General features: G+C 51.9%; 1 protein-coding gene across 1 annotated transcript; it reads left to right on the forward strand.

The window, feature by feature from the left end:
- The first annotated feature begins 7,322 nt into the window (after positions 1–7,322).
- On the forward strand, positions 7,323–24,193 carry GBX1 (gastrulation brain homeobox 1). Its single transcript, XM_057730480.1, has 2 exons — positions 7,323–7,860; positions 23,640–24,193. Exons 1-2 carry the CDS (start codon positions 7,323–7,325, stop codon positions 24,191–24,193), a joined length of 1,092 nt encoding a protein of 363 aa, XP_057586463.1.
- The last annotated feature ends 1,717 nt before the right edge of the window (positions 24,194–25,910 follow it).

The following is a 25,910-nucleotide window of genomic DNA, read 5'->3' on the forward strand; positions in this document are numbered from 1 at the left end:
CAGGAGAGGCAGATGGACTATGTGGCCAGGTGACATCTGATGGAGAGAGAGCTAGGACTCATGGCAAATGATATATACTCGTCTTGGGGGGCTCCTGAGGCCCCCGTCCAGCTTGTCCAAACCCTGTATGCACATTAAAAATTTCCAGGCCTGTGTCATTTGGTGCTGTCTCCAACAGCCCTGCCTCTGAGCTGTCTGGCTCACAGGGGACTCAGGATGGGCAGACTCACGGGGTCTCCCTGGATCTGCCCCATGGTGCCGGCTCTATCACCTGCCCCATCTGGCATCCACCAGCTATTGAGGGACCCCGGGCAGACCTGCCCCTCTGGCCCATGACATGGGGGAATAGTCAACAGGTGAGATGATGTCAGAAAAGGCCTGAAGGAGAGCCAGCCAGAGGTCGGGGGAGCAAAGAGGCTTGGGTAGGGCAGAGCCTCTGGGGAACGAGGCAGTGCAGACAGTGGGGCAGGGCCGTAAAGGCAGCCTTGGGGTTGGGCAGTGAAATGAGGGTCAGGAAGAGAAGAAGGTGGTGCAGAGGCCAGCGAACATGGCAGGTGAGAGCGAAAGACTCAGGTTTAGAGAAACCAAAACAACTCTACTGCCTGTCCCATGGGTCAGGGAGCACCAGGTGCACACCTGGTTCCTGCCTCTCTCCTATCTGCTCCTTCAGTAAGGCGGAGAATGAACACCCTTAGCTTCCAGTCCCAGCTCTGCCGTTAACTTGTGGAACAGAAGTCTCTTCCCTTCTCTGGGCCCAAGTTTCTGCATCTGTAAAACAAGAGAGAAGGAGAGGGTCTCCGAAGGTCTTTGCAGCACCAGGACTTTAACAACCTGCAGGCGGCCCCAGCATCCAGGAGCTTGTCGGCCGCCACAGGAGGGAGGTGGAGTTGCTCGGAGCCGCGGAGCAGCCAATCCAGTGCACTGTGATCCGTGACGTCAAGGGTCGCCGGACAGATTTCCCAGGGCCCCGGAGTGCGCACGCGCCGGAGTTCACAACTTTCCCACCGGCCGCTGGGAGCTAGGCGGCAGAGGGCGGGGCCGAGAGGGTGCGAGGCAGCGGGGGCGGGGCCTGGGCGACACCGACGGCGCGAAGCCCGCGAGGGCGCCCAGATGGTCGCGGAGGTGAGTGGGCCCTGATTCCCGCCTGGCCTCGCGGGCCTTGGGGTGACCGCCCCGTTTGGGCTTCCAGGTGGGGGATGCGGGGCGCGGGGCGAGGACGAGACAGCCCGACGGGAGGGCCTGCGCCTGGGGCCCAGGCCCACAAGCGTTGGGGGCCCATTGAGCTGTAGACGCTCCAGGCCGGGCCTGACCCCACAGGCCCCACCTCACAGGGGAAGTGGCCGCAGGCGAGGAGACAGGGGTCAGGGAGCGGCTTCTGGCTGGGCTCGTTGTAACACGGGTTCCACCCAGTGCTTGGGGCCTCCCCCAGGCAGCCCCGTCTTGTCCCAGCTCGGGGTCCTGGGGAGAATGCCCACCTGTCCATGCGTTTGTTCAGCAGGGGATTGAGTGCCTCCTGTGGCCTGGGCACCGGCGACGCAAAGGCCTGGCTCTCTGGTCCCCGCTAGAAAGGTCACTAAGCAAACAGACAGGAAAGTAGCAGAGCCATGAGCCCTCCGCAGAGGAATTCCTCCGCGATTGACCAAGAGTGGTTGGGAGCTATCTGAGTTCAGAGGACGTGGCTGCCTCCTCTTTGAGTAGGTGACATTTGACCTGAGGCCTGGGTGACAAGGAGGAGCCAGCCATGTGAGTGGAGTGGGGAAGAGGGGGGAGTGACATGAACTGATTTCTGGGTTGAAAGATGGCTCTGGCTGCTGAGTGGCTTGGGGGAGGGGAGGGGAGGGGAGGGAGGGGTGGGGAGAGGGAGAATCAGAGACCACTAAGGAGGCTGCTGCAGGAGTCCAGGCAGAGATGGAAAAGCAGTAGGTGAGACTTGGGACCCTTTTTGGAGACTCAGTGGGACGTGTTGATGGGGTAGACCTGGAGGGCTGAAGGGAAGCACAATCCAGAGCCAGGATGACTACCGCCCCCCCCCCCCCACCTTTTCTTGGCTGAACAAAGCTGGGTGGATGGTGGTGCTAGTCACTAAGGTGGAGAAGAGGAGAAAGGGCAGGTGGTGGGGGAATCAGGTTTGTCTGGGAGACGTGAAGTTGGAGCTGCCTGTTAGACATCTCACACAAGCTGTGTTACATGGTCATCTGCATCTATGAATTTGGCATTCAAGGTTGAGGACAGGCCTGGGGATATAAATAGGGGGAAAACTGCATGTCTTTGCATGTGAAAAATGTTTAAAGCTCCGTCCCAAGAGAATCCTGACTCTCAAGGGGATGACTTTCCTGAGAAAGTCCTGTTTATGCATTTTGATGGGAATTCTAGTTAATTCCCATCCACGTCATTCATTTTGTGCTTGCTGAGTCCCAGGTTTTAGGCACTAGATATACAGCTGTGAATGAAACCTGCTCCCACCCTCAGTGAATTTTCCATCTAGTCTGAGAAACAGGTGCATGAATAACGAGTTCGAATACAAGGGGCAGTGAAGAGAATACAAAAGACATGTGGTAGCAGGAGCTGAGGGCCTGAGGGGCGAGGCGAGGAAAGGCGCAGGGGCCTGGGAAGAGTTCGCAGAAGTTCACCTCTTCAAAAGTGATGAGAAGGGGGAAGGATTTCTGACCATATCTGGAGAGCCCTGGTTCCTTGCTGGATGCCTTTTTAAGGAGGGAGGGCGTAAGGGAAGAAAGGCAGCGTGGAGTGGTCAATGTGAGGGGCTGCTGCCCAGCGTCAGGCGCTCTCACCTTAGCAGGGCGGCGTTGGGAAGGTCCTTTCTGGGGTTAGACATCCAGGCACTTGCCAGCCAGGGGGCTTCCTCCTCAGCCTCCTGGCTGCGGGTCCCGCGGGCCCAGAACCTCTCCCCGGTAATTGCTTTCCGTAATGTGTTTGCTCCAAACCAATTTCACGCCTCTGTGAGGACTCCGCCCTGCACTGGAGGCGGGGACCTCCCCACCACCAGCCTACCCGCATGTATCACGTGTGGACACACAGTCGGCACGCATTTAACGCAACCATACAGGAGGTTCAATTACCTGGTTACAGTCAACACACATGAACTTACCCGTGTGCATGCTAGACTTTAGGACTCTCGTGTACAATCACCCCTCCCAACCAATGCACTCACAGGTAAGTTCCCTGCAGCGCCCAGCGCACTCGCCCTTGGACGGCTCACCTGGTGCTGTTCCTTTGCCCTCGGCGCGTCTCCTGGACCAACGCCAGGGGGCGCTGCAGTATTCCGCACATCTTTCGAGGTGACGCAGTTGCGCGCTGCTGCCACCAGAGGGTATCCGCGGACAGAGCCCAACGCTCCCCCATCATACGTGGACACTCCCCAGCCAAAGAGTGAGGCGAAGGTATATTTGGATTTGATTTAAGAATGCTTCGTTCTTTCTGGGTGCTGGTTTCCAATCCGTGAAGGGGAGGCCAGATGATGGGGTCGACATAGGCACAAGCAGAGAGGGTAGCTTCAAAATAAGATTCCTCTGTGGGAGCGTTTACGCAACTGGTGGAATAGTGAGCTGGGACGAGTCAGCACGTGAGCAGTTAACGAAGCACTTTTAGCATTCCGTTTTAGGCGATGAGGGGAGGTGCTTCCCTTCATGGGCATGTTCAGGGATTCAGTAGGAGAACCACAGAGTTTTCTTCTCAGTAAAGAAGGGAGCCAGCTCTGTTCAGGTTTGATAGTGACAGCTTCTGTCCTTGGTACTGATGGGAGAGTGAGAAGCAGGTTTTGGAGAGTCACTGATTTGGAGAACTTCCATAACTGACCACCCCGCTCTTCTTTGTCCATGTAGTGCAGGAAGAACTCATTTCGAAGGTTATTTCCTCCTATTCACTTGATCCTTGCGCTGGCTTTCTGACAAGGCAGAGTAGAGAGTAATTGTTCTTTCTCATGGATGGAGAAGTTGGGTCAAAAAGGGACCAAAGTCACATGGCCCAGAGAGGGGTTAGAACAGGAACTTAACTTCAGGTCTTTTTTACTCCAGCCAATGCTCTTTTCCATTTACCATGCAGCCTCAGTTCCACGGTCCATGAAAGGGCAGGGAAAGGAAATGGGCTGCTTCAATTGCCACCATGTATGTGAGGTTTTCTAGTTTAGCTACTGAGTGTCAAGGACTGTGCAGAAGTCACACTTTGTGATCCCAGCATGGCAAGGGAACAGATTGAGGATAAAAATGGATTGTAAAATACAGTATCTAACAAACACACACCACACCAGGGCAATACAAAGTCCCCGAGGTCTCACATGCCTCATTTCAGAGTCAGTGGCCCACTGGGATTTGTTGGCAACAAACTTTAAGCCTTCACTCTCTGTGCAGCTTGAGCAGAGAATTCCACTTTACTGAGTATAGTTCTGGGCAATAATCTCTTGGCTTGAACTGGGTGACACACATCTTCAAGATCGAAGGGTCTTTAACCTTGAGTCCTTTTTTTTTCTAAAGATTTATTTTATTATTTATTTTATTTTTGGCTGCAGTGGATCTTTGTTGCTGCACACGAGCTTTCTCTAGTTGTGGCAAGCTGGGGCTACTCTTCGCTGTGGTGTGTGGGCCTCTCATAGAATTGGCTTCTCTTGTTGCAGAGCACGGGCCCTAGGCACGCAGGCTTCAGTAGTTGTGGCTAGTGGGCTCGGTAGTTGTGGCACACAGGCTTAGTTGCTCCATGACACGTCAGATCTTCCTGGCCCAGGGATCGAACCTGTGTCCTCTGCGTTGGCAGGCGGATTCTTAACCACTGCGCCACCAGGGAAGTCCCCTAACCTTGAGTCCTTGACAATGTATGATCCATCTGATCCCACCAAAGAGTGACAGGCTTGTTAAAGTGGCCTTTTACTGGGGGGACTAGTGGGACAGAGATGTTTCAGTATATATCCTTTTGAGCTTTTGGAAATTTGTATTAGGTGATTTTATTACCTATGCAAAAATTGAATGCAGTTACTTTAAAAATAGCTCTTTCTTCCTGCTTTATTTGATTGGTGGTGTTACTGCACACACAGTTTTAATTTCAGTGATTGTAGCCCAAAGTTCCCTTCAAGCAAACAAGCCTCTATTATGTCCCCAACACTGTAACGCCATCACACCAAGTACCGACCTCACTTTTTAATACACTCCTTGAAGTCTAGTCTTCCGTATTGGTACCGTGCAATGCTTGGTTAATTTTACAAATGGTTCTGAAGATTATCTTTAGGAGCCTGGACAAGGATTATCCTAGTACTTTGGTAGTGAGTTGGTATTCCGAGACCTGAGTTAAGGCACCTCTTCTTTCTCCCTGGCGACATCTTCCCACCGGACTTGTCTCTCAGAAGTTTCACTGAGTTTAATGTAGAGCCCAAGATAGACCAGGACTGTGTGGAAACCACCCTCTTCTCCCTTTACCTCTCTGATGCACTGTCAGTAAAGCATAACCAAAGAGAGTTCCCTTCTTGGGTCCCACCCTCTCCTGTCCCACTCTGGTGACAGTGTCTGTCAGGGTGCTGACTTTATACATCAGCCTGACATGAGTGGGCTTTAGAGGCCAACAGCATATTCCTGACTGGAATAAAAGGTCACCGAGATCCAGAGTTCCCACCTGCCCTGCTCTCTCTTGGAATGCTGAGACTGGTGTAGCTTTTCCTCCTCACCTGAACCAAGTAACTTCCCTTACTTAGATTACATCTTCCTAAACTTGCCTGGCTTTGCTACTATTCATTTCAGTTTGCTTGGCTCTCCCTGGCCCCACCTGAATAACAGGTTCCCAGTGACCAGATGACCCTCATTTAGCTGGCCAGGCTTACTCTGTGTCCTGAAAGTCTGGTCACCTTCTTCTGTTGACTTGCCCATCTTAAGTCTTTCTTGCCCACTGACCTGAGGCTGCCATCAAGCAAAAGTGCCCATGACTTTTGCCTCTAGGTTGACAACTCTACTTCTGGGAATCAGGAGGCGGGGGGAAGGTAAAAGGCGCCGCCATTTCTGTGTCTGAGAATGGGGGAGGTGAGCAGAGTCATCTGCAATTAGCGCATAATTAGCGCTGCTGACCCTTGGGGCTCATCAGCGCTCCTGGGGCCAGCCCCCAGCAATCAGCCAGGGCAGGTCGAGAGTGTCAGGCCCGGGAATGAATAGGGCTCATCAGCGGCGCTGGAGTCGGGGAGCCAATCAGGGAAATTAATAGCGGAAGAGAGGGAGAGAGAGCGAGGGAGGGAGACCCAGACAGACAGACAGACAGACGAGAGATACAGATTTAGGCGAGAATGAGGGGAGGGGGGAGTACAATAGGCAGATGGGATAGGGAGTGAGAAATAGGAATAATCAAATAGGAATAGGGATAGAAAGGAGGGCGGGAAAGGAAAGAGTGGGAGGAAGATGGAGGGAGAAGGGTGAGAGGAATGGTAAGTAGTTGGCATAGTGTGGACACTCGAGGAAATCACCCACAGAGGCCGGAGCGAGGGACCAGGGAGTGCGCGACGGAGGGGGAGTGACGACGCGCCGGCGCCAGGAGGGACCAGGGGAAGAGTGTGAATGGGGTCCAGGGAGGAGGACAAGGGCCCCGAGCCGAGTGGCCAGAGCCGCGGCGCCCGCGGAAGAGCGCGCCCCCTGCCGTCCCCGCCTCGCCACCCGCCCCAGGGGCCGGGGAGGGGGCGTCGGGGCCGGGGGCCGCGCGGGGCGACGGGCCCGGAGTCCGACGGAGGGCGGCGGCCGGGCCCCGCCGTCCACCCGCCCCCGCGCCCGGGCTGCGCTCGGCTCGCTTGCGGCGCGGCGCTGGGTCCCCGCCGGGCCCACCTCCCAGTCCGCGCCCGGGGCCGGGTGGGCAGGGCGGGGGCGGGCGGCTGGAGGGAGGGGCACCGGCCCAGCAGCTGCCGCCGCCTTCTCGCTGGCCGCAAACTTTCACAAAGCGGCGTGTCCGGCCTCATCAATCTCCATTAATAATAGTTGGTTGGGCTGCGGGGGGCGGGCGGGGGTCCCGGGCCGGCCGGCCGGGCCGCTGGGAACGGGCTCTGCGGAGGGAGCGGGAGCCGGGCGCGGCGGCCGCGGGCGGAGGGAGGAAGTGAAGCGTAATTTGAGGAAGATGGATGAGTCCGGAGGGCGACACCCCCAGCCCGCCCGCTCGCCCGCCCCCTCCCTCCTTATGAGAGAGAGGGAGCGCGGCGCCGGAGCCACACTGCGCCGAGCCCGCGCCCCGCCGCCACCGCGGCCCGGGAGCCAGGGAGCGAGCCCTGCGTGTCCGCGCGGGGCGCCCGAGGCGCGGGGCGCACGGCGGCGCCCGGAGGGGAGCGCCCCGGGGCGGCCGCAGCTCCGGGCACGATGCAGAGGGCCGGAGGCGGGGGCACCCCCGGGGGCGGCGGCGGGGGCGGCGGCGGGGGCCCGGGCACTGCCTTCTCCATCGACTCCCTGATCGGGCCCCCGCCGCCGCGCTCCGGCCACCTGCTCTACACCGGCTACCCCATGTTCATGCCCTACCGGCCCCTCGTGCTGCCGCAGGCGCTGGCCCCCGCGCCGCTGCCCGCCGGCCTCCCGCCCCTCGCCCCGCTAGCCTCCTTTGCCGGCCGCCTGACCAACACCTTCTGCGCCGGGCTGGGCCAGGCCGTGCCCTCGATGGTGGCGCTGACCACCGCGCTGCCCAGCTTCGCGGAGCCGCCCGACGCCTTCTACGGGCCCTCGGAGCTCGCCGCCGCCGCCGCCGCCGCCACCGCCACCGCCGCCCGAAACAACACCGAGCCGGGCGGCCGACGCCCGGAGGGCGGGCTGGAAGCCGAAGAGCTGCTGCCCGCCCGGGAGAAAGTGGCGGAGCCCCCGCCACCCCCGCCTCCGCACTTCTCAGAGACTTTCCCAAGTCTGCCGGGTAAGCGCTGGGGCCGACCAGGGCGCCGGGCGGGAGGCGCGTTCACCCGGAAAGCCCGGGCAGCAGCCTGCTCAGGGTCTCGGCACCTGCCTGGAGCCCTGGAATCCCAGGCCCCCAGATGGCGGGTTCTGCGGGACCACCTCCAATTCCGTTCCAAGCGCGGCTCCTCTAGATCCCAGGACGGCCGCCCTGCTCTGTCTGCAGAGCGCCTGCAGCCTCACCAGAGACGTGCCGGTGCTCCCCGCCGGAGTAGTGCCTTTCCTCCCGGCCTGCTAGTCCTCCAGCCCCGGCTCCTGCCTCTCCCTTTCAGACTCCCTTCATTTTTCTCCTCTGCCGGGAGTAGAGAAGCTGCCAGTGTGAGAATTCCCCGGGACCCCAGCAAGACCCCTGGGTGAGGAGGGTAGAGTGGGGCAGTCAGTTCAGTAAGGGCTTCTGAAGAGATGATTGTATTGACCCAAAATGCGTTCTATGAACGTAGGGGCAAAGGGAGCATCTTAAAGAGGTGCTGACAGGTGAGGATGACCTGTATTCCTCTTAGTTGTAGAGGTCACTTCTGAACTGGCGGACTTAGAGCCAAACCTTGAAGAACCTAGCTAGCAGGGGCCCTAGCACTGCTGGACCAAGGTTGACTGGGAGGCCAAGAGAGAGGCTGGGCCGAGTTGGGTGTGGCCCAAAGGCCTGGAGTCCAGAATCCCGCTAAGATTCTGCAACTAGTGACATTCAGCGAGGAGATTATTCAGGAATCCTGGAGCCTCCATAGGAGGACTCCCTCTCAGTAGAGATAAGGTGGATCCAAACCAAACTCTGTTTCAAACCAATCTAAGCAGGCCTCCCTATTGATCCTTAACCTCCAGAAGCTAGAGAAGCTTTCCGCTGCCCAGGGGCAGATTCAGGTGTGCTGAGATCCAAACCTCAGGCATGTGGTGGGTGGGCCCTATTTGAGAAAAACAGGGGCTGCAAGCAGGTGTGGTGATCCCGAAGCTTAAAGTTCTTCAGCATCAGGATGAACCTGCCTCTGCTTAACCATTCATCACATCCAGGTTAGCAGGTGGAAGTGACCCCAGAGGCTTGGGGGCTGACTCTAGTGGAGACAAAAAGGAGAGCCAAGAGCCCTTTTGTCCTTTGCCAGGAGAGAGCAGTTCCTGAGGATAGGTTCCTGGGCCCTTCCTTGAGATTGTCCAAAGGGCTAATACCTCTTTCAGCCCCCAAGGGCTGCTATAGAATCTGTCGTCCTCCTCTTTTCCCCTGGGCATTTTGGCTTTGGGGATTCAGCTGTGGTTTTTTGTACCTGGTTGGACCAGAAGGAACTGGTGACTGAAGTCTAGGCAGCATCTCCTCAGGACGATCCAAAGGGAAAGATAGAGCAGCAACTGGAAGGTGGGAGGAGGTGTCCCCAAGATAAAGGGACTGGAGTGGGGTGGGGGGTGGGGTGGGAGGAGGAGCCGACAGCAGAGTGGGAAGAGGAAAGGATCAATGGGAATTTTTGAATAGGGTAGTGCTGAGGCAGAAAAGAGAGCAAGGCAGGCATCAGAGGGATGGCTTTGGAGAAGCAGGGGCTGGAGAAGAACCAGACACCTGAGGAAGAGATGAGCTGAGGGGGAGGAGAGAGGAAGACACCCCGGTAGAGGGGAGCTGGGGGGTGATGTCCCCAGACCATGGGAGAACAGGCAACTTGTCCTACTCTTTCAGGTTCCCCTCAGTTCTTATTTGACTCATTTGTATAATGGGGGCAGTTTTCAGAAGCAGGTAGAATATTGGCAGTAAAACCAGAAATGGGGGGCGGGGAGGAATAAACAGAGGAAAGAACAGAAGAGAAATATTGAGGAACAGAATAGAGGAAGGGATGAACAAACGAGCTGTGTACCCAGATTATCCAAAGAGAATATGAGAAAGGAGACGGCCGTCTGTTGGAAGAGATATGTGCGAGGGGTTTCTAGCGCTGACTACATGAAAGGGGAACAATATTTCTGGACCAGAGTGTGTGTGTGTGTGTGTGTGTGTGTGTGAAAGAGTTCTGTCTTGACAGGGTCAGGAAGGAGCTAAATAAATATACTAGGAGGAAAGAGGGGAACATTTCAACACTAGGAGTAATGTTTTTAGGTTTTTCAACACTGGGAGTGATAAGAAACTGGAATTTATATGTGTATAGAAGGATGAACGAAAGATCTTCATCACCTGAAGAGACTATTGGAAGCAATAAAGAGATTGTCAGTTGTTCTTGGAGTAAAGACAGGGAATTTCTTTGCTGAGAGTTTTGGGAAGGAGACCTTATGGCCGAAGGACTCTGCAAGGTGCTGCAGTGAAGGTAATCACTCGTCGGGAAGAGGTGCACATACAGGGTTTACAGCGGGGCGTGGAGGGCTGAGCCGTAAGGAGAGATGGCAGGAGGCACATTCACGGGCTTCGTGGGTGGAAGGTCTTCTCTGTGACCTCGGCTTCTCATGCCTCCCAGAGCAAACTCTCTCGACTCTTCCTCGCCTCACCACTCACGTCCACCTTCCCAGTCTTGATTTTTCCCTAGGATAGTTGAAAATACAAAAGGCGATTCCAGAAATGTTAGACATGAAATCAGTTTGGGGAGTGATGACACCTGGTCCCTGCTGAAAGTGGTGGGAAAAGGAGCACTGCATTTGCGGAATTGTATTAGAGTATTTAGCATCAAGTAAGAGAGTTCTCAGATTGAATAATGGAGTGGAAACCTCAACATAGAAGAGTTTGGAGAAGGAATGACATTTTTAAAATGACAGGGGAAGAATTGCTGTCCTAGTGTGAATGGGTGACATGGGTCTGAAATTATTAATTTACATGTGTCTAGTATTTTACAATTACTAGCCCTGTTGATGAAATCATAGTGAAGATAGGCCAATGTGGAGAGTGATGAGTGAAGTGCTTTTTGTCGGGAATGAGGAGGACTATTTCTAACAATTTTGCTGAGAGTGGAGACAGACGGCACCTTGCTAGACTTAAGAAGAAAGCAACTTTATCATGATTTGATTGCAGGGGTAGACGCTATATTGGCAGGCAAGAAGAAATACTACGTACAGAAGTAATGGGGTAGAAAAGGTATTGAGAATGGGATACTGAAAATAATTCTAGGTTTGAGTGTGGGAGCAGTGGGGGTACCTGAGAGAGGTGTCTGAGGAGGAGTGATAACAGAATTTTGAATTAGTAGGGAAGATGTAAATGTATGAATCAACAGGAGCACCCAGAGCAGTGCTGTCTAGCAAGTCATTTATGTAATTAAAATAATTTTATTAGCCATGTTCAAATAGTAAAATGAAACAGGTGAAACTAATTTTATAATATATTTTATTTAACCCAGCATGTCCAAAATATTATTTCAGCATTAATCAATATGAAGAACTTAATGAGATGTTTTATAGCCTCTTTTCATACTAAGTCTTTGAAATCCAGTGTGTATTTCACACAGTCAGCACATCTCAGTTCAAACGAGCCACGTTTCAGGTGGCCCATAGCCTCATGTGGACCATGTTTGACATCAGATCTAGAGAGCTGTAAGAACAGTTTTGCGAAAGTGATGAGGGAAAAGGATCTTTGAAATGGGTGGATGCTGAAGTCCGCAGTGTGTTAGGATACAGAGAGAAGAGAGCAGTGAACCCCAAATGACAGGAAAAAGAGAACTCTGCCTTGAATGGGATGGGCAGAGATGATCCTGTTGCGTGTGAAGGTGTGTGAGAGCTCTGACTGAGTTATCAAAGCTAACTTGAGGACATGGTGCAGATACACGTCACAGAGAGGTTCGCTGAAGAGGATGCTATGTGTCGGGGAATGATGAACAGAGCTGTCTGTTTGGAGAAATGCAGGAGAAAACTTTAAACTGGAGGTGTCTAGAGCAGTGATTCATTCAGGGAGAAAAGGGGTGTGGTGCCTGGAAACAAATAGTTAAGATGTGGGCGATGGTGGACACGCCACATGTAACTGTTGCGTTGTTGGTGCAGATACAGTGAGAGGTTAATGTGAAAGGTCATGGCAGTGCTGAGCATGGTGGAGAAGAGAACATCTGTGGCATAGATGGCATAGAACAGAGAACACGATGGGACAAACCTGGGAGATGGCTGTGCAGTGAATGTTATTGTTTAAAACTAAATGGAAAAAGACATGCTAATTTCTGAACAGAGGTTGGTAGTATTGATGGAGATCCCGCAAGGGGACTAGGGAAACGTCCGGGGAGCAGGAATGCTGACTGCTGTGAGCCCAGCACCTGGCTGTAGCCAGCGAGCATCGTAGATGACCATCAGCTAATGTCTGAATAGGTGTCCATTGTGACTGTCGAGGTATATGTACTCGTGAGAGGAAAACAGGAAGGGATGACGTGACATGGAATCAGAGACTTCTGTGGTTAGAAACAGGAGGGAGATTTTTCTTGGGAGTGATGGAGAGCGTGTTTTTCTAGAAATTTTGAGGAAGAGCATACAGGGAGAGTGATTGCTCCATTGACATTCATAGAAAGGCAAATGTTGCATTAACTTGATTGAAGGAACACTTATTTAGGAGTCGTGACACATGGGCTCAGGTCTCAACTTTGTCAATCATTAGCTGTACAACTTTGGCAAGCCGCTTAGTTCAATTCAGGGAAGCTTTATTGTGTCTGTTGTGGCTTTAATATTGTTTAGGACACTGTAGGAGATTCAAAGTCTTATAACTTCTCTAGGCTTCCGTTTCCTCACCTGTAACATAAGTTTTAGCTCAGATGATTTTTAATATTCCTTTCAATTTCATAGAATTAAAAGCTTATTTTTCTAGCCTCAGTGTTTAAAGTCAGGCTGTTAACATGGACTCCACGGACCTCCTGTGAGGAGAGCTGTTCATTATGGGTGGGAGAAAAACGACATCTTTATTTCTAAAGTTTGGCACTTCCTGTAATTATGAAGGCAGGCCAGAAGCCATGGTAGTTTTCCCAGTTCCTGAGATTTTTGTCACCAATAGAAATCACAGATATTTTCATAGAAATTTACATACTTGGGTGACATCTTATTGTTTAAAGATTTAATAAAGAAACATAAATGATTATATTTCAAATGCATTTAAAATATTTGATAACTAGATTTTATATAATTGGCTTCTCATGTAATCCTGTGTGTTTTATGTTATGCACCTAAAAGCGTTATTCCGAGAAGGGGTTCACAGGCTTTGTCAGGCTGCCAAAGAGACCCTGGTTGAGAGAGAGAGAGCTCAGAAATGACCAGAGGAAGGTGTCACTGGGAGGGTTGGAATGGGATACTGAGTTGCCTTGTGCCACCGCGACGGTCGCATCGGGAGGGCGGGAGGACAGAGGGGTCTCTGTGTGGCTCGTGCATCTGTGGAGAGACAGGTTCTAGGTGGTGAGAAGCATGATTCTTAGACTCAGAGTGATGGGCGTGAATAGTCTGGACTGAGAATAACGGGAGAGAGGCAGTAATTGAAATAATGAGGGGGAGATGTTTTAATTGGAAAGGAGGAGGAACGTAATATTCTGAGCAAAGTGCTTTGCATTGAGAGCAATCTTACAATGGGAAGCTATAGGCAAGGATTTTGCCTTGAAAATAACGGGGAGAGAAGGATCTTTGTGGTGAAATGGATGGGGAATTAGCAAACAGCAATGAGAGAAGCAGTGGGGTAGATGTACACAGGAGAGAAGCTTAAATAGGAACAGTGAGAAGGAAGGAGTTCGCTGGGAGAGAACTTTTACCTAGAGGGGGTGGGGAATGCCCCAGGCTGGGCTGGGCAGAGGAACCCCCATGTCTGAACCAGTGAAAAGGACAGAGCGCTCTATGCAGGGGGTGGTGCCCACGGCTGCAGTGGTGATAAAGGAGGTCTGGATTAGGAGGGGTAGAGAAGAGGTTGGGGTTTTTCCATGGTGATAGGATCATGCCGGGAGAAAGTTCCAGCTTAGAGTAATGTGGAAGACGTTTCGATGTGCTGATTGGGAGAGTGATAGGGAAAGAAATGCCTGAATTTGGTGTGATAGAAGAGTGGCCTTCAAGAGTTGAATTAAATTGTAGTAGGAAGATGTCTCCTACTGAAGTGAAGCACTGTACAGCAAGTAGTCATGAGGCAGTGCCTTCATCCCCTTCCCCTCGTGGAAGGGAAAGGAATACTCTTCCAGTGATGAAATGAGAAGTCTGCATTAGAAGCTAGTGGGGCGGGGGCAGGGGGCGGCAGCGTGGGGGCTGCTGGGACTAACAGAGACTAGGGTTGTGAGGAGGAAGCACTGTGTGAAAAATGAGGATGGGGAAGCAGGACAATACTTCTGAACTGGGGGTGATGGGAGATGGATGTCTTGACTGTGAATGATGAAGGAAGTGGTATTAAAGTAGAAGTCATGGATAAGCTGGAACTCGGAACTGGAAGCAATGGGGAGAGAAGCGATGCGGCGGTGTACTAGGAGGGAGGAAGGTGACATTTTCCCGAGAGTGAAGGGAAGAGTGCTCGGTGATGGAATGGATGATAACTGTCCTATAAATTATGCACAGATACTGAGTATGTAACTGAGTGGTCTTGGCCAAATCACACCTCTGTGTGTGCCAGCTTCCTCATCAGTAAAATTAGGGATTTGACTAGGTGATTTCTAAGGTCGCTCCAGCTCTACAATTCTGTTTTCCTCTGTAAGGATACCTTTATTAATGAATATTCCCTTAAAAAAAAGCCATCCTGAGCAAAGGGATTGGGGGAGATTCTGTTACTCTCAGTGCTGAGTTGTCGTGGTCACTCAGCAGGAGGAAGAGGAGCCTGGGATACCTACATCTTGAGATGAAATCAGGGCTGGGCTTTAGGATGCAAAAGGCTCCATCACCTGGGATCCAATGGTATTACCTGAGCTATGGCCATGTACAGCCACTGAATGAGAGAAACATTTGATCAAGGTGGGGGTAGATCTTATCTAGGCCAAAAAGATTGGGGATCGATTGTGACCGAGTTTACGTGGTGAAGAAGGAAGCAGTGCCCATCAGGGAGTGAGAAGAAGAAAAGTTGTGCTGTGAGATCAGTTCCTGGTCTTCTGTGTTATTTCTCCATCCGGTACAGAAGTTGTGATGGGGCGACAGTGGGTTTCAGTCTCTTTTTCATTCAGTGATGACAAAGAGATGTGGTGTTGCCCAGAGGAACAAACACAGGCTTTGGTTACAGATCTCGGCATCCCCCTTTTTCTGACCTACAGCAAAACACTAACCTCTGCAGTCTCCGTTTTCTCACCAGTAAAATAAGGGCAACAGTGCTTACCTCACAGAGTTAAGGACTGAATGAAAAGATGTTTGTCCAGCATCCTAAAGTATTAGGTATGCAAGAAATTATCCGTGTTGTCCATGTACTGGAAATGGATGGGGAGCTTTTCTGGGAATTAAGTTGGGAAAGACCTCTTTACTAGGAATTGTGACGGAAGACACTCTGTACTGAAAAGGACCCGTATTTCTGGGAGTAATGATAGCAGTAGCCCTGTATTCCAGGGACTTAGTTTATATGGGGCATGCCGGGAGAATCTGTTGTTTGTGTCTAATGTGGGTAGATTTCAAATTCTGTCTTTGGCTCTTTCTCCCTCTTTTCAGTTTTCCTGTCTCTCAATTTGGTGAGACACTCTCTGTAGATACTCTGTGGACACGGCTGCCCAAAGCCCTTCTGCTGTGTCCCACTGGGGCCTGTTCTTCCTTTCTCTCCATTAAAACAATCATAAAACCAAAAACAAGCAAACAAACAAAACTCTCCTATTTTCTTCAAGAAAAATCCTATTCCCTCATATGTCGGATCTCAGCTTAGTGTTAGGAGCACAGCTATTGGATTAAAATAATTCACACTGGATGGATTAAGGAGATTTTTTTAAAGCCCAAATACGTTTCAAACTTGTGAAGCTTTAGGTGGCATTATTATGAATAATTTGAGAGATGACCTGGGTTTCTTTTTGGGACAATTACTTTGGACGGGAGAAGTGTGGGAGTGAGGTGGAGAGGCCCACTTTCCCTGGAGTCATGCGATTATTGTCACTTCTGGTTACAGCAGTGTCTGTAGTCAGAACTCTCTGGGTTGCTAGTGACAGTAGCTCAGCTCTCATTTGAGCTAAAATGGACACTTACTGATTCACGTGGATCCAGAAATGCAAACAGTGTCGTTAGGTCTTTTTTCCTTGCTCTCCGTCTGGCTCCTGTCTCTGTCTTCGCCTCATTTTCTCCTGATGAGAGGAAGGGGAGGTACAAGCACAAGTAACCCTAAATTCTTACAGCCCCAGACGGGACCCCTCAGATCCCAGCACACGTAAAAATCCCAGGATGACCGATTCACCAGCTTGAGTCCAGTCCCCAGGAAGATGGGTTGCTCGGATTGGTCAGGTCCAGGTCGCCTTCCTTGTGGTCCTGAAGGCAGAGGAATGCGATTGACAGCCCCACGGTACTGGGCAGTTGATGGGGAGCAGTGGCCAGAGGAAGGGGGTGCCGTCAATAAACAGGCGGGGGAAGGGGTGCTGGGCACACAGAAACAACCCCAAACAGATGTCTGTCAATCAGAATGAAAGACAAGAACGCGCTGTTAACTCCCTTCCCGTGTTAGGGAGGAAAGCCTTCTCCCTGCCTGGGGAGGCAGTGCCTGGAGTGCTGGGCCCTGAGAGTGAGGCTCTGAGGGGCTCTGAAATGGGAAAGGCAGGCAGAGATGTAGGTGGGAGGAAATGTCTTCCTCAGTGAGGCTGACTCCTGGACAAGAAAGAGCTGTCCTCGCGGGATGAGGAAGGCAGTTGTGCATCAGAAGCTGGAGAAAATTGATATGAAAACAAAACTGTTTCCATAAGTGGGCAATATTGTTCTTTAAATGAGAAGACGCATTTCTAAATAAAAGAAACGGTGACTGGTAAGATTACATCATACAAACCAATAACGATGGAAAAAAAACAGGAGGAAAACCTGGAGGGAATTTTGTCTTGGGAATGATGGGAGAAATAGCCTATTAAAGGACAAAGGTGGAATTTGGTGAGTGAGGCCTCTCCTGTGGCGATTTTAAGAATCTTCTCTGCGAATGTGGAAGATACTGATGATTAGGCTGGAGCTCTGGGTGAAAAGTGAAAGGGATGCAGTCTAAGCTAAAGCTGGGTATGATAGGAAGGCTATTTATCTGATGAGGCATTTGGGGAGGACTTTTACTTTACGTGGAGGGAGGAGAAGATATTTTACTGGAAAGGATAGAAAGAGCACTGATGGGAGATTTAGGGGACCAGGCTTCCAGACCTGGCTCTGCCGCCAGCTGTGTGACTGGGGGAAATCATTTCATCTTTTTGAAACTCAGTTTTTTCACTTGAAAATGGGTTACTAACCTCCCATTACTACTATTAATAGGTCAGCTCTACGTCAGCGAGTTGCTTGAAGATGAAAGAATGAGCGTGAAAGTGGGGCAGTTAAAGGCCATACTCGGGTACTTCTGCCAGTGACCATGTTAGCACTCCATGGAAGGAGCTCTGAGGTCGGGGCGGTGGGGAGGCCACCATGAACGTGTCATGAAGGTGGGAAGGGCTCTGGATGGCAGTGACTTAGAGTTCTCATGTCAATTTGGAGTAAAGAATGCTGGAGAGTCATGGCGAAATGAGAGAGAGAGAGTGAATTTTCCTTCTTGTACCTAAAATTATAGGAAGGAGTAGTAGTGTAATGTGGGCATGAAATTTATGGGAATGAGTGAAAAACACATTGAAAGTGAGCTACTTGCCATAAAAGATGGGAGAAAGTACAGTCTCCAAGAAGAACAGGAAAATAATTACGTGCTGAGCATGTTGATGAAATGAGGGTGGTGGAAACATGTCTCTTTTTTGAGGGATGACCTGGATTTTTTCCCACCTTTTGACCTCACCCAAATTGGTTCTGTATTCAGGAAGCTGGGTAGTTGTCCGGAGAGTGGTTTGGGGCATGTGAGGGTAGTCGCTCTGTAAATGGAGGGAAGAGAAGTCAGAACTGAGTGTAATGGGGGAGAGACGTCTCCTCAGCGAGTACTAAAGACTGTTGGCTCTACGTCAGCTGGGCCAGAGCAGGCTGGGGGGGGGGGGGGCGGATGGCACAGGGGCTCCGTGAGTTCCCAGCGCTCCACCACCCAGGCCCATCCCCCTTGGTGACTGCAGCCGCGGACTCCCTCTCTACTTGGTGCAAGCCTGGTGCTACTTGTTCTTTCTACTGCCAGAAACCTACCGCGATTCTTTGGCCCTTGTTTCTTCCCCAGTCTGACCTGACTCATTACCAAGCTAGGGCTTCTCTTCCAGTCGGAAGGAAGGCCCCTTGCAAGGGCGCCCCGGGAGCCTGAGGGCTGCTCTCTGGGGTGGGACTCATGCCCTGGGTGCACTTTACAAGTAATCGTGGTTTGAACCCTGCAATTCCTGCATCTACAAGGAGAACTCACATGAACTCTGGGTGCTTCCTAATAGCCAGTCTGCCCCATTGCTGTTTCCCCTACACAGATGCCAAAGCCATTGCACAGTCTCCAGATTTACCCACAGGGAAGGAGCTGTTGGAGAGCAGTTGATCTACAGTGTTGGGTTGGGTTCAGGTGTGCAGCAAGGTGATTTTGTTTTACATATACATATATCTATTCTTCTTCAGATTCTTTTCTCAAATAGGTTGTTACAGAGTATTGAGTAGAGTTCCCTGTGCGACACAGGAGGTCCTTATTGATTATCTATTTTATACATGGAACAATGTTCTCTTATATTACCAGCAATGTCATTTTCATCCACCAAGGACAGAACTTCTCTGTTTGGCCTACCTACAGCACAGTCAAATGGTTTCCAATTAAACATTTTTCCTTTTGCTAAAACTTCTCATCAGGATTGTTATTTCCTGTGTAAAATTTTCAATGCTGTCTTGTTCGGTTGATCAAGTTTTTTTGTTCATGTCAATTAACTATAGCCTCTGCAGTTAGAGATTTACTTTTATGGACATTATATCTACCAGGTCCAATTATTCTAAATCAAAGTTTGGAAACAGAAATTCTATCAACAAGGTGTGCTTCTGTCGTTTTAGTCAAAACCACTTTTCTATGTGCAATTTTTGTTTTGAGTACATTTACTATTAGTGTCCATTATGAATCGGAAGAAAGAAAGTAGTTTGCATTTATTTTTGAGCTAATTCATGAGAAAACAGGAACACAGTTGCAGGAGCGCCGTGTTGTTAAGAATTGGGCCGATGCGCGGCTGGTCCCAGCCTCCCCAGCGCGGGCCCGGCACTCTGGGCCCTGCCTGCTCAAGTGCTCCATCTGCCGGTGGAGCAAAGCACAAGCGGCAGCGCTCCACACGCATCAGTGTTTCAGGTGGAAAATGCAGGGTGTGTTGGGTTTTTTGGAAAGCTTTTTACTCTCTTCCCCTCCACCACCCCCCGCCGCCCCCTGATTTCTTTTTTCTATTTTCTCCTTAGGCTTTTCAGCCCTTGCAGTTTCTCCTACCCATCATCTACTTCTGCTGCTGCTATGTCTGCCCTCCTTCTCGTGCCGCAGTCCTCCCCCGCCCCAGCCTCAGCCTCACACACTGTCCCAGACCCTCTCCCCTGAGAGCGTAGCTGTGTTTTCCCCCCTCGGCTGCTTTCTTCTATTTCCCCACCCCCATCTCCTGACAAAAGTTGCTTATCAGACGCCTCAATGTCATGATTCTAAAGACTCAGAGAGAAACTCTTGCCCCTGCCACTCAGGCTCCCCCCGGGATCAAGTAACCAGGAGAGGTTGTGAACCCCTGCTTCTTGTGTGGCTGTAAGAGCAGCGCTGGGGGTGGCCCGCTCAGCTGGGCTTGATTTTGTGGAATCTGTCTGAAGACAGAGGGATGGATGATGTGCTCTCAGGAGGGCCCTGCCAGATCAGGAACCTGGGCACCCCATCTCAATCATCATCAGTTTAGATTTATTGGATGCCCCCTGGGTGCTTGGAGCTGTGCTAAGTGATATCATCCTTTGAGCCCTGAAATCCAGTTTCTGCCTTTTTAGCAGCAGTTTAAAATATTGTAAATATTGGGCTGAGTTTTAACAAGCTTTTGTTATTCTTTCTGTTATTGTTTACTGCAAACCGTGTTTTTAAAATTAGAAATTAAAAGTTAGAGGATTTAGTAATGATGCTGGGGGTTGTTCTTGATTTCTTTTAGTGTGAGATCCTATAGATTCCCACTGCATATGGGTTCCTCTCCAGCACAGGTGAGATCAGAGGGCATACTGAAAAGTGAATAGGATAATATTCATGGAGAGAATGGCTTCTGCCTGGAGCTGGGGTTGGGAGCAGGATTGTGGGGAATATTTTAGGAGAGGCTTGAGAAAGGAGGGACAGAGATGGAGAGTCAGAAAGTGCTCGGGAAAAGCTGGCTTTCATTAAGTCAACAAATATTTATTCAGTGCCTACTCTGTGCAGGTATCTTTCTAGGTGCTGAGGATACAGCAGTAAGAAAATATATTTATATATATATTTACATATTTATATATTTATATATAGTATATATATTTTATATATGTATTATATATATTTTATATATATATTATATAGAGAGAGAGAGACTCTACCTTCATGAAGCTTATATTCTAACAGGAAGAGACAGCCAATAAAATAAATGAATAAAGTTGGTAACATGTACTATAGCAACAAGTAAAGCAGAGAGGGGAGATTGAGAGTGTTGGGAGTTTTAATTTTTTTTTTTTAGTTGCAACACGTGGGATCTTTCATTTATTTGCGGCATGCAGACTTCTTAGTTGCGTCATGCATGTGGGATCTAGTTTCCCGACCAGACATCCAACCTGGGCCCCCTGCATTGGAAGCCCAGAGTCTTTTTCTTTTAATTAATTAATTTTATTTATTTATTGGCTGTATTGGGTCTTTGTTGCTGTGTGCAGGCTTTCTCTAGTTGTGGCAAGTGGGGCCTACTCTTCGTTGCAGTGCACAGGCTTCTCAGTGCAGTGGCTTCTCTTGTGGTGTGCAGGCTCAGTAGTTGTGGCACACGGGCTTAGTTGCTTCACGGCATGTGGGGTCTTCCAGGACCAGGGATCGAACCTGTGTCCCCTGCATTGGCAGGCAGATTCTTAAACCACTGTGCCACCAGGGAAGTCCTGGGAGCATGGAATCTTAACCACTGGACCACCAGGGAAGTCCCAGGAGTTTTAATTTTTAAAAGGATGATCAGGGAAGGTCTCATTGATAAAGACTTGAAGGAGATATGGAATGAGCCAGTGCAGAAATCTAGGTGAAGAATACAGTATTCCAAACAGAGAGAAGACTGATCTGGGGGACAGGCAGGGGACAGGGGCGGGAGGGGCAGAAGCAGGAGAAAATGAACCAGGTAAGAGATGAGGGTGACTTGGGCTAGTGGGACACAGAGGAGGTGGTGAGAAGCTGGGGTCGGGCGTCTTTCAGAGGCAGCAGCACTACTGAGATTTGCTGGTGGGATGGGCATGGGTGGTGAGAGTGAAGGTCTGGTGTGAACGGCAGGGAGGATGGCGTTACCATTAACTGAGATGGGGAAGACGGGTTCAGATGGGGAATAGCTGGCTCGGGAGACGGCTCAGGAGTTCAGTTTGGGACACATCACGCTTACGTTCTGGGGATGTGGGAAATGGTGTGGGGACGAGCCCTTGATGACATGAAAGGGCAACCCAAGGATAGGAATCTTGCAGAAATTTAACGGATTTTGGCGAGGGATGAGATAAGGGAGAAAGCGCGGGCTGGTGGGAGGCGAGCGTCGGGCCAGGCGCCTCATCTTCGGAGGGAGCTGGGCGCTCGTGGCGCGTGGGTGGCCTGTCAGAGAACGAAGCCCACCTGCTGGTGGGGAGCAGCGAGCTGGGGCAGCGTCGCGAGTCTGGGTGAGGCTAAACCGGGGTGTGCCACGTGGGTTCTGAGCTCAGATAAAGCGTGAAGCCCTCCACGAAGAAGAGGCAGGGGCCCAGGCACCACTGAGTGAGTTGGGTGATCCGGACAGGGGCTGAATTCTGGCCTCTAAGGAAACTATGAATGTGGTTCCTGAGGAAAAGGAACAGGTGTGGACTCCATCCGTGAGGGGAAAGGTCAACTCTGGGGACGGGGAAGGGAGGTGAAGTGACTGGGCTGGTCCTGGAGGCCCTGAAGTTCGTGCTGGGAGCAGGTAGATGGCCGGGTTGGGGAGGAGAGCCAGCCAGGCTCTGAGCGTTGGGATGCCGTGTGGCCGCGCACAGCCCTGGTCCCTTAGAAAGCATTTCACTGTTGCCGCGCGTCCCTTAGCTCTGGGTTGTATCCTCAGCCTTGGAGTGTGCTTAGGAATGTACACGTGACGTGGGGTGATGTGGGCAGATGCGCCCCCACATCTGCAAAGTCCTCCCCCCTTTACGCAGGGAACTCCATTGGCAGGGAGCTGACTGTTCGGTTTACAGATTATCTGTTTTCTCATGTTCTCTTTTCTACTGGTTGGTTTTCTTTTGACTTTTTGTTGCTCCACTGTTTATTGGTCCTTCGGGCAGAAAACAAGGGAGTTTGTAAAACTCAAACACTGAAAACATTTATAATGCATTATTTGCAGTTCTGATAAAAATGTCTATAGATACGATTAAAACCAATGGTTGAATTAAATTTTAGAATTATGTATGGATTAAAGTGTTTATGTCTGCCTATGGTTACAAATAATCAGTAGTCTGCTGGGTCCGAACCTCTCTCTTCCCGTTCTCCTCTCTGTAATTTCCCTTGTGCCCTGCTGTTTCTCCCCCTCCTCCAGTTCTCTCGGCTGACATCCAGCCCAGGGGCCTCAGGATTCTGAACTTGGGCAGAAAGCAGCTGTTTGCGCTTCTCAGCAAACTTGGCTGGGAAAGAGGGAAGGTGGGAAAGAGATGACGTCTTTTTAAAAATTAAGGAGAAGGGTTGAAGGGGTCCTGGAGGGCGAAGTAATTGCAAGAAAAATCTGGCCACTGATAAGGTGGTGTGTGGCTGGGAGGGCTCCCTGTTCTGGGCTGGAGGGTCTGGTTAAGGAGAATTGGTAAGGTGGGTACGGAAACATTCTGACTCTCAGGTCCTTGGATAATATGTTTTGTACCCCGATTTGAGGGGTGGGGAGGGAATTGGATGACCCTGAAGTTTCTATCTGGAAATGAGATTCTAAGATTCCAGGACTTCCCTGGTGGTCCAGTGGTTATGACGGTGCACTTCCAATGCAGGGGGCATGGGTTCAGTCCCTGGTCGGGGAACTAAGGTCCCACATGACGCATGGCAGTGCAGCCAAAAAGTTAAAAAAAAAAAAAAAAAAGATTTCAGATTTAGGGAAGAGGGAAGGGAGGGAGACGGAATAGAGGTGAGCACGTGCCTCTTCCCGCTAGGCCAGTGAGGAGTCCCAGGAGGACAGCAAAGGCTGCAGCTGGGTCTCGCCCTCCATCCTGCAGAAGTGAGTTCTCCTATGTCCCCACTCCTAAGCCACTGAGGATCCGAAGCCAGGTTCCACATTGCTTCATTCTGACCTGTGGCTGCGTGGTCTGGGTTTGGAGGGGTGGTCAGTGCGTGGAAAGCCCTCGGTGTGGGTTTGGAGAGGGCTGGGAAGGCGGTGGGTGGGGGGTTGAGGTGTCACAGTCCTGGGAATGGTGCTCTTTGACCGATGCCTGTTGCCTCCCCCACTTTGCCGTAGTGAAGTCTGTGCTGGTTAATACCTTTCTTCCCATTTCTTTGTCTTCCCGAACCTCTTCCTACCCCCCACCCCGGATGTCTCCCCTCCCTCCCGGTCTCATCCCCTCCACGTCTGTATCTCCTCCTGCTGTCATGCTGTCCACGCCTGGCCACGGTTCCACGTGCCGCCTCCAACCTGTCTGCCTTTTCCTCGCCTCCCCCCGTCCGTTGGCTCTCACTCCCCACAGCAGAGGGGAAGGTGTACAGCTCAGATGAGGAGAAGCTGGAGGCACCCGCGGGAGACCCGGCAGGCAGCGAGCAGGAGGAAGAGGGCTCGGGCGGTGACAGCGAGGACGACGGCTTCCTGGACAGTTCTGCGGGGGGCCCTGGGGCCCTCCTGGGCCCTAAGCCGAAGCTAAAGGGGAGCCTGGGGACTGGAGCTGAGGAGGGGGCCCCGGCGGCGGTGGGAGTCACAGCTCCTGGGGGAAAAAGCCGGCGGCGCCGCACGGCCTTCACCAGTGAGCAGCTTTTGGAGCTGGAGAAGGAGTTTCATTGCAAGAAATACCTGAGCTTGACCGAGCGCTCTCAGATCGCCCACGCCCTCAAGCTCAGTGAGGTGCAGGTCAAGATCTGGTTTCAGAACCGGCGGGCCAAGTGGAAGCGCATCAAGGCTGGCAATGTGAGCAGCCGCTCGGGGGAGCCCGTGAGAAACCCCAAGATTGTGGTGCCCATACCTGTGCACGTCAACAGGTTCGCGGTGCGGAGCCAGCACCAGCAGATGGAGCAGGGCGCCCGGCCCTGAGGGGCTCCGGGACGTCCCACGTCTGCTCGGCGGCTGGGCTCTGGGGACCAGGGGGGCTCCCACTGCGGCTGGGGCTGTCGGCAGTTAACGCAGCTCTAGGGGGCTCTCCTGGCAGCCTGAGATGTGGGCACTTGGCCCTGAGCCACTCGAGACCCCCGGCACTGGGGCTTCAGGGCTTCCGGGGCCTAGGTTCTTCCTGCCGAGGAGCTGCTGGGACTGAGGTGGACTCCAGGGCCTGGAAGGTTCCCGGCTGCTGCCCCGGAATCGCTTCTGACCGGGTGGGAGAAAGCCAGAGTGAGACCCAGCCAAGCTGCTGACAGCTCTTTATTTATTTTGTGTAAAGTTTGTATATACGGCGCTCTCTGCCTCTGTCCGTCTGCACCCCTGAGAGGGATGGGGGAAGTTACGTGGTTCCTCCATTCTCAGCCAGAGTTTGGTTCCATCTTACTGCCCCAGGGCGGGTACCGCCTCGCCCGTCTATAGTACAGGACGCGCAGAGAAACGAAGTGGAACTGTCACTAGCTCCTAGAACCCCTTCAGCTCTCACCGTCTCCTCCATGGAATCTACCTCCACTCTGTCCTTTGCCACTGCAGGTACTGCCCACTGTTCACACTTCCAGATCTCATGCTCATAACACGACACCTCTTTTCTACCATTAAACAGGCGAGCTTCTGCACCTCTGCTTTCTGCTGTTGAGTTGGCAGACTTCAGGGTAGAGGATTCGCTCCCTTTTGTATTATGAGGGGAAATGAAGTACTTGACCCTAGGTTAGTGGGGGTGTGTCCAGGCTGTGTCTAATTAGGTGGACGTTATCAGTCCTGTGAGGGACTAGGGCAGGCCAGCAGCTCACCCCCATCACCTGGGAGCCCATTAATAAATCCTTTTCTACGTGGAGGACGCGGCAGCTTAGTCCATGTCTGCTGCTCTTTGATATTCCAGACGTGAAGGCCTGGACTAAAGTTCTCTGTTCCTACAGCATGAATTGTGACCTCCACACCCACCCACTCCCACTGCACTGTTTATGAAGCTTGGGATCCCAGATCCCCTTCTGTTATAAGACTGGTTGAGAGGGCCCAGTGCAGAGCAGATGAGGCAGGAATGTATCTGATGGTTCTGGAAGTGTGTGTGCTGCGGGGAAGGCTACAGAGATGGGAATTAGAGGTGTTGGATTGGAATTCCGTGAGCAAACTAAGGAACAGCGTTAGGAGTGGACGAAGTAAACGTACAGACACGAGGCTTCAGGGGCACGTGCAAGAAACAGAGTAGAGCGAGAGGGAAACGGGACACGCTGAAGCTGTGGGCCATGTCCCCACCTGTACCAACGGTGCAGCACCGGGGGGCAGAGTGCTAGCACAGAAACCAGCTGACGTTGGCGTCATGGTTACCCGGGCTTCCCGGGAAAAAACAGGACCTGCATTGATTGGGGAGGAGAGCTGGAGTAGAACAGAGCCACTGAGAAAAAAAAAAGAAAACGGGCTCTGAGCGAGGCGCGGTCAGAGAGGGGAGGGGCAAGCAGCCCAGGCCAGCCCCCGGCCAGCCCCCTCCCCCGCCCCCACCCCAGAGGGCAGGCTGCTGCTGCTCCCCTTCCCGGGCTGCAGACCAGCCGCTCGTCTCGTCGCTCGCCCGTCTACTGCCCACCTCTTCCCATGAGGCTGAGACAGCCCTTCCTCGGCAGCCCCTTCCTCCTAGCTGGTTCCGGCAACCAGATGGCAGCCT

This window comes from Hippopotamus amphibius, chromosome 4, assembly GCF_030028045.1.
Source record: "Hippopotamus amphibius kiboko isolate mHipAmp2 chromosome 4, mHipAmp2.hap2, whole genome shotgun sequence".
Taxonomy (NCBI): domain Eukaryota; kingdom Metazoa; phylum Chordata; class Mammalia; order Artiodactyla; family Hippopotamidae; genus Hippopotamus; species Hippopotamus amphibius.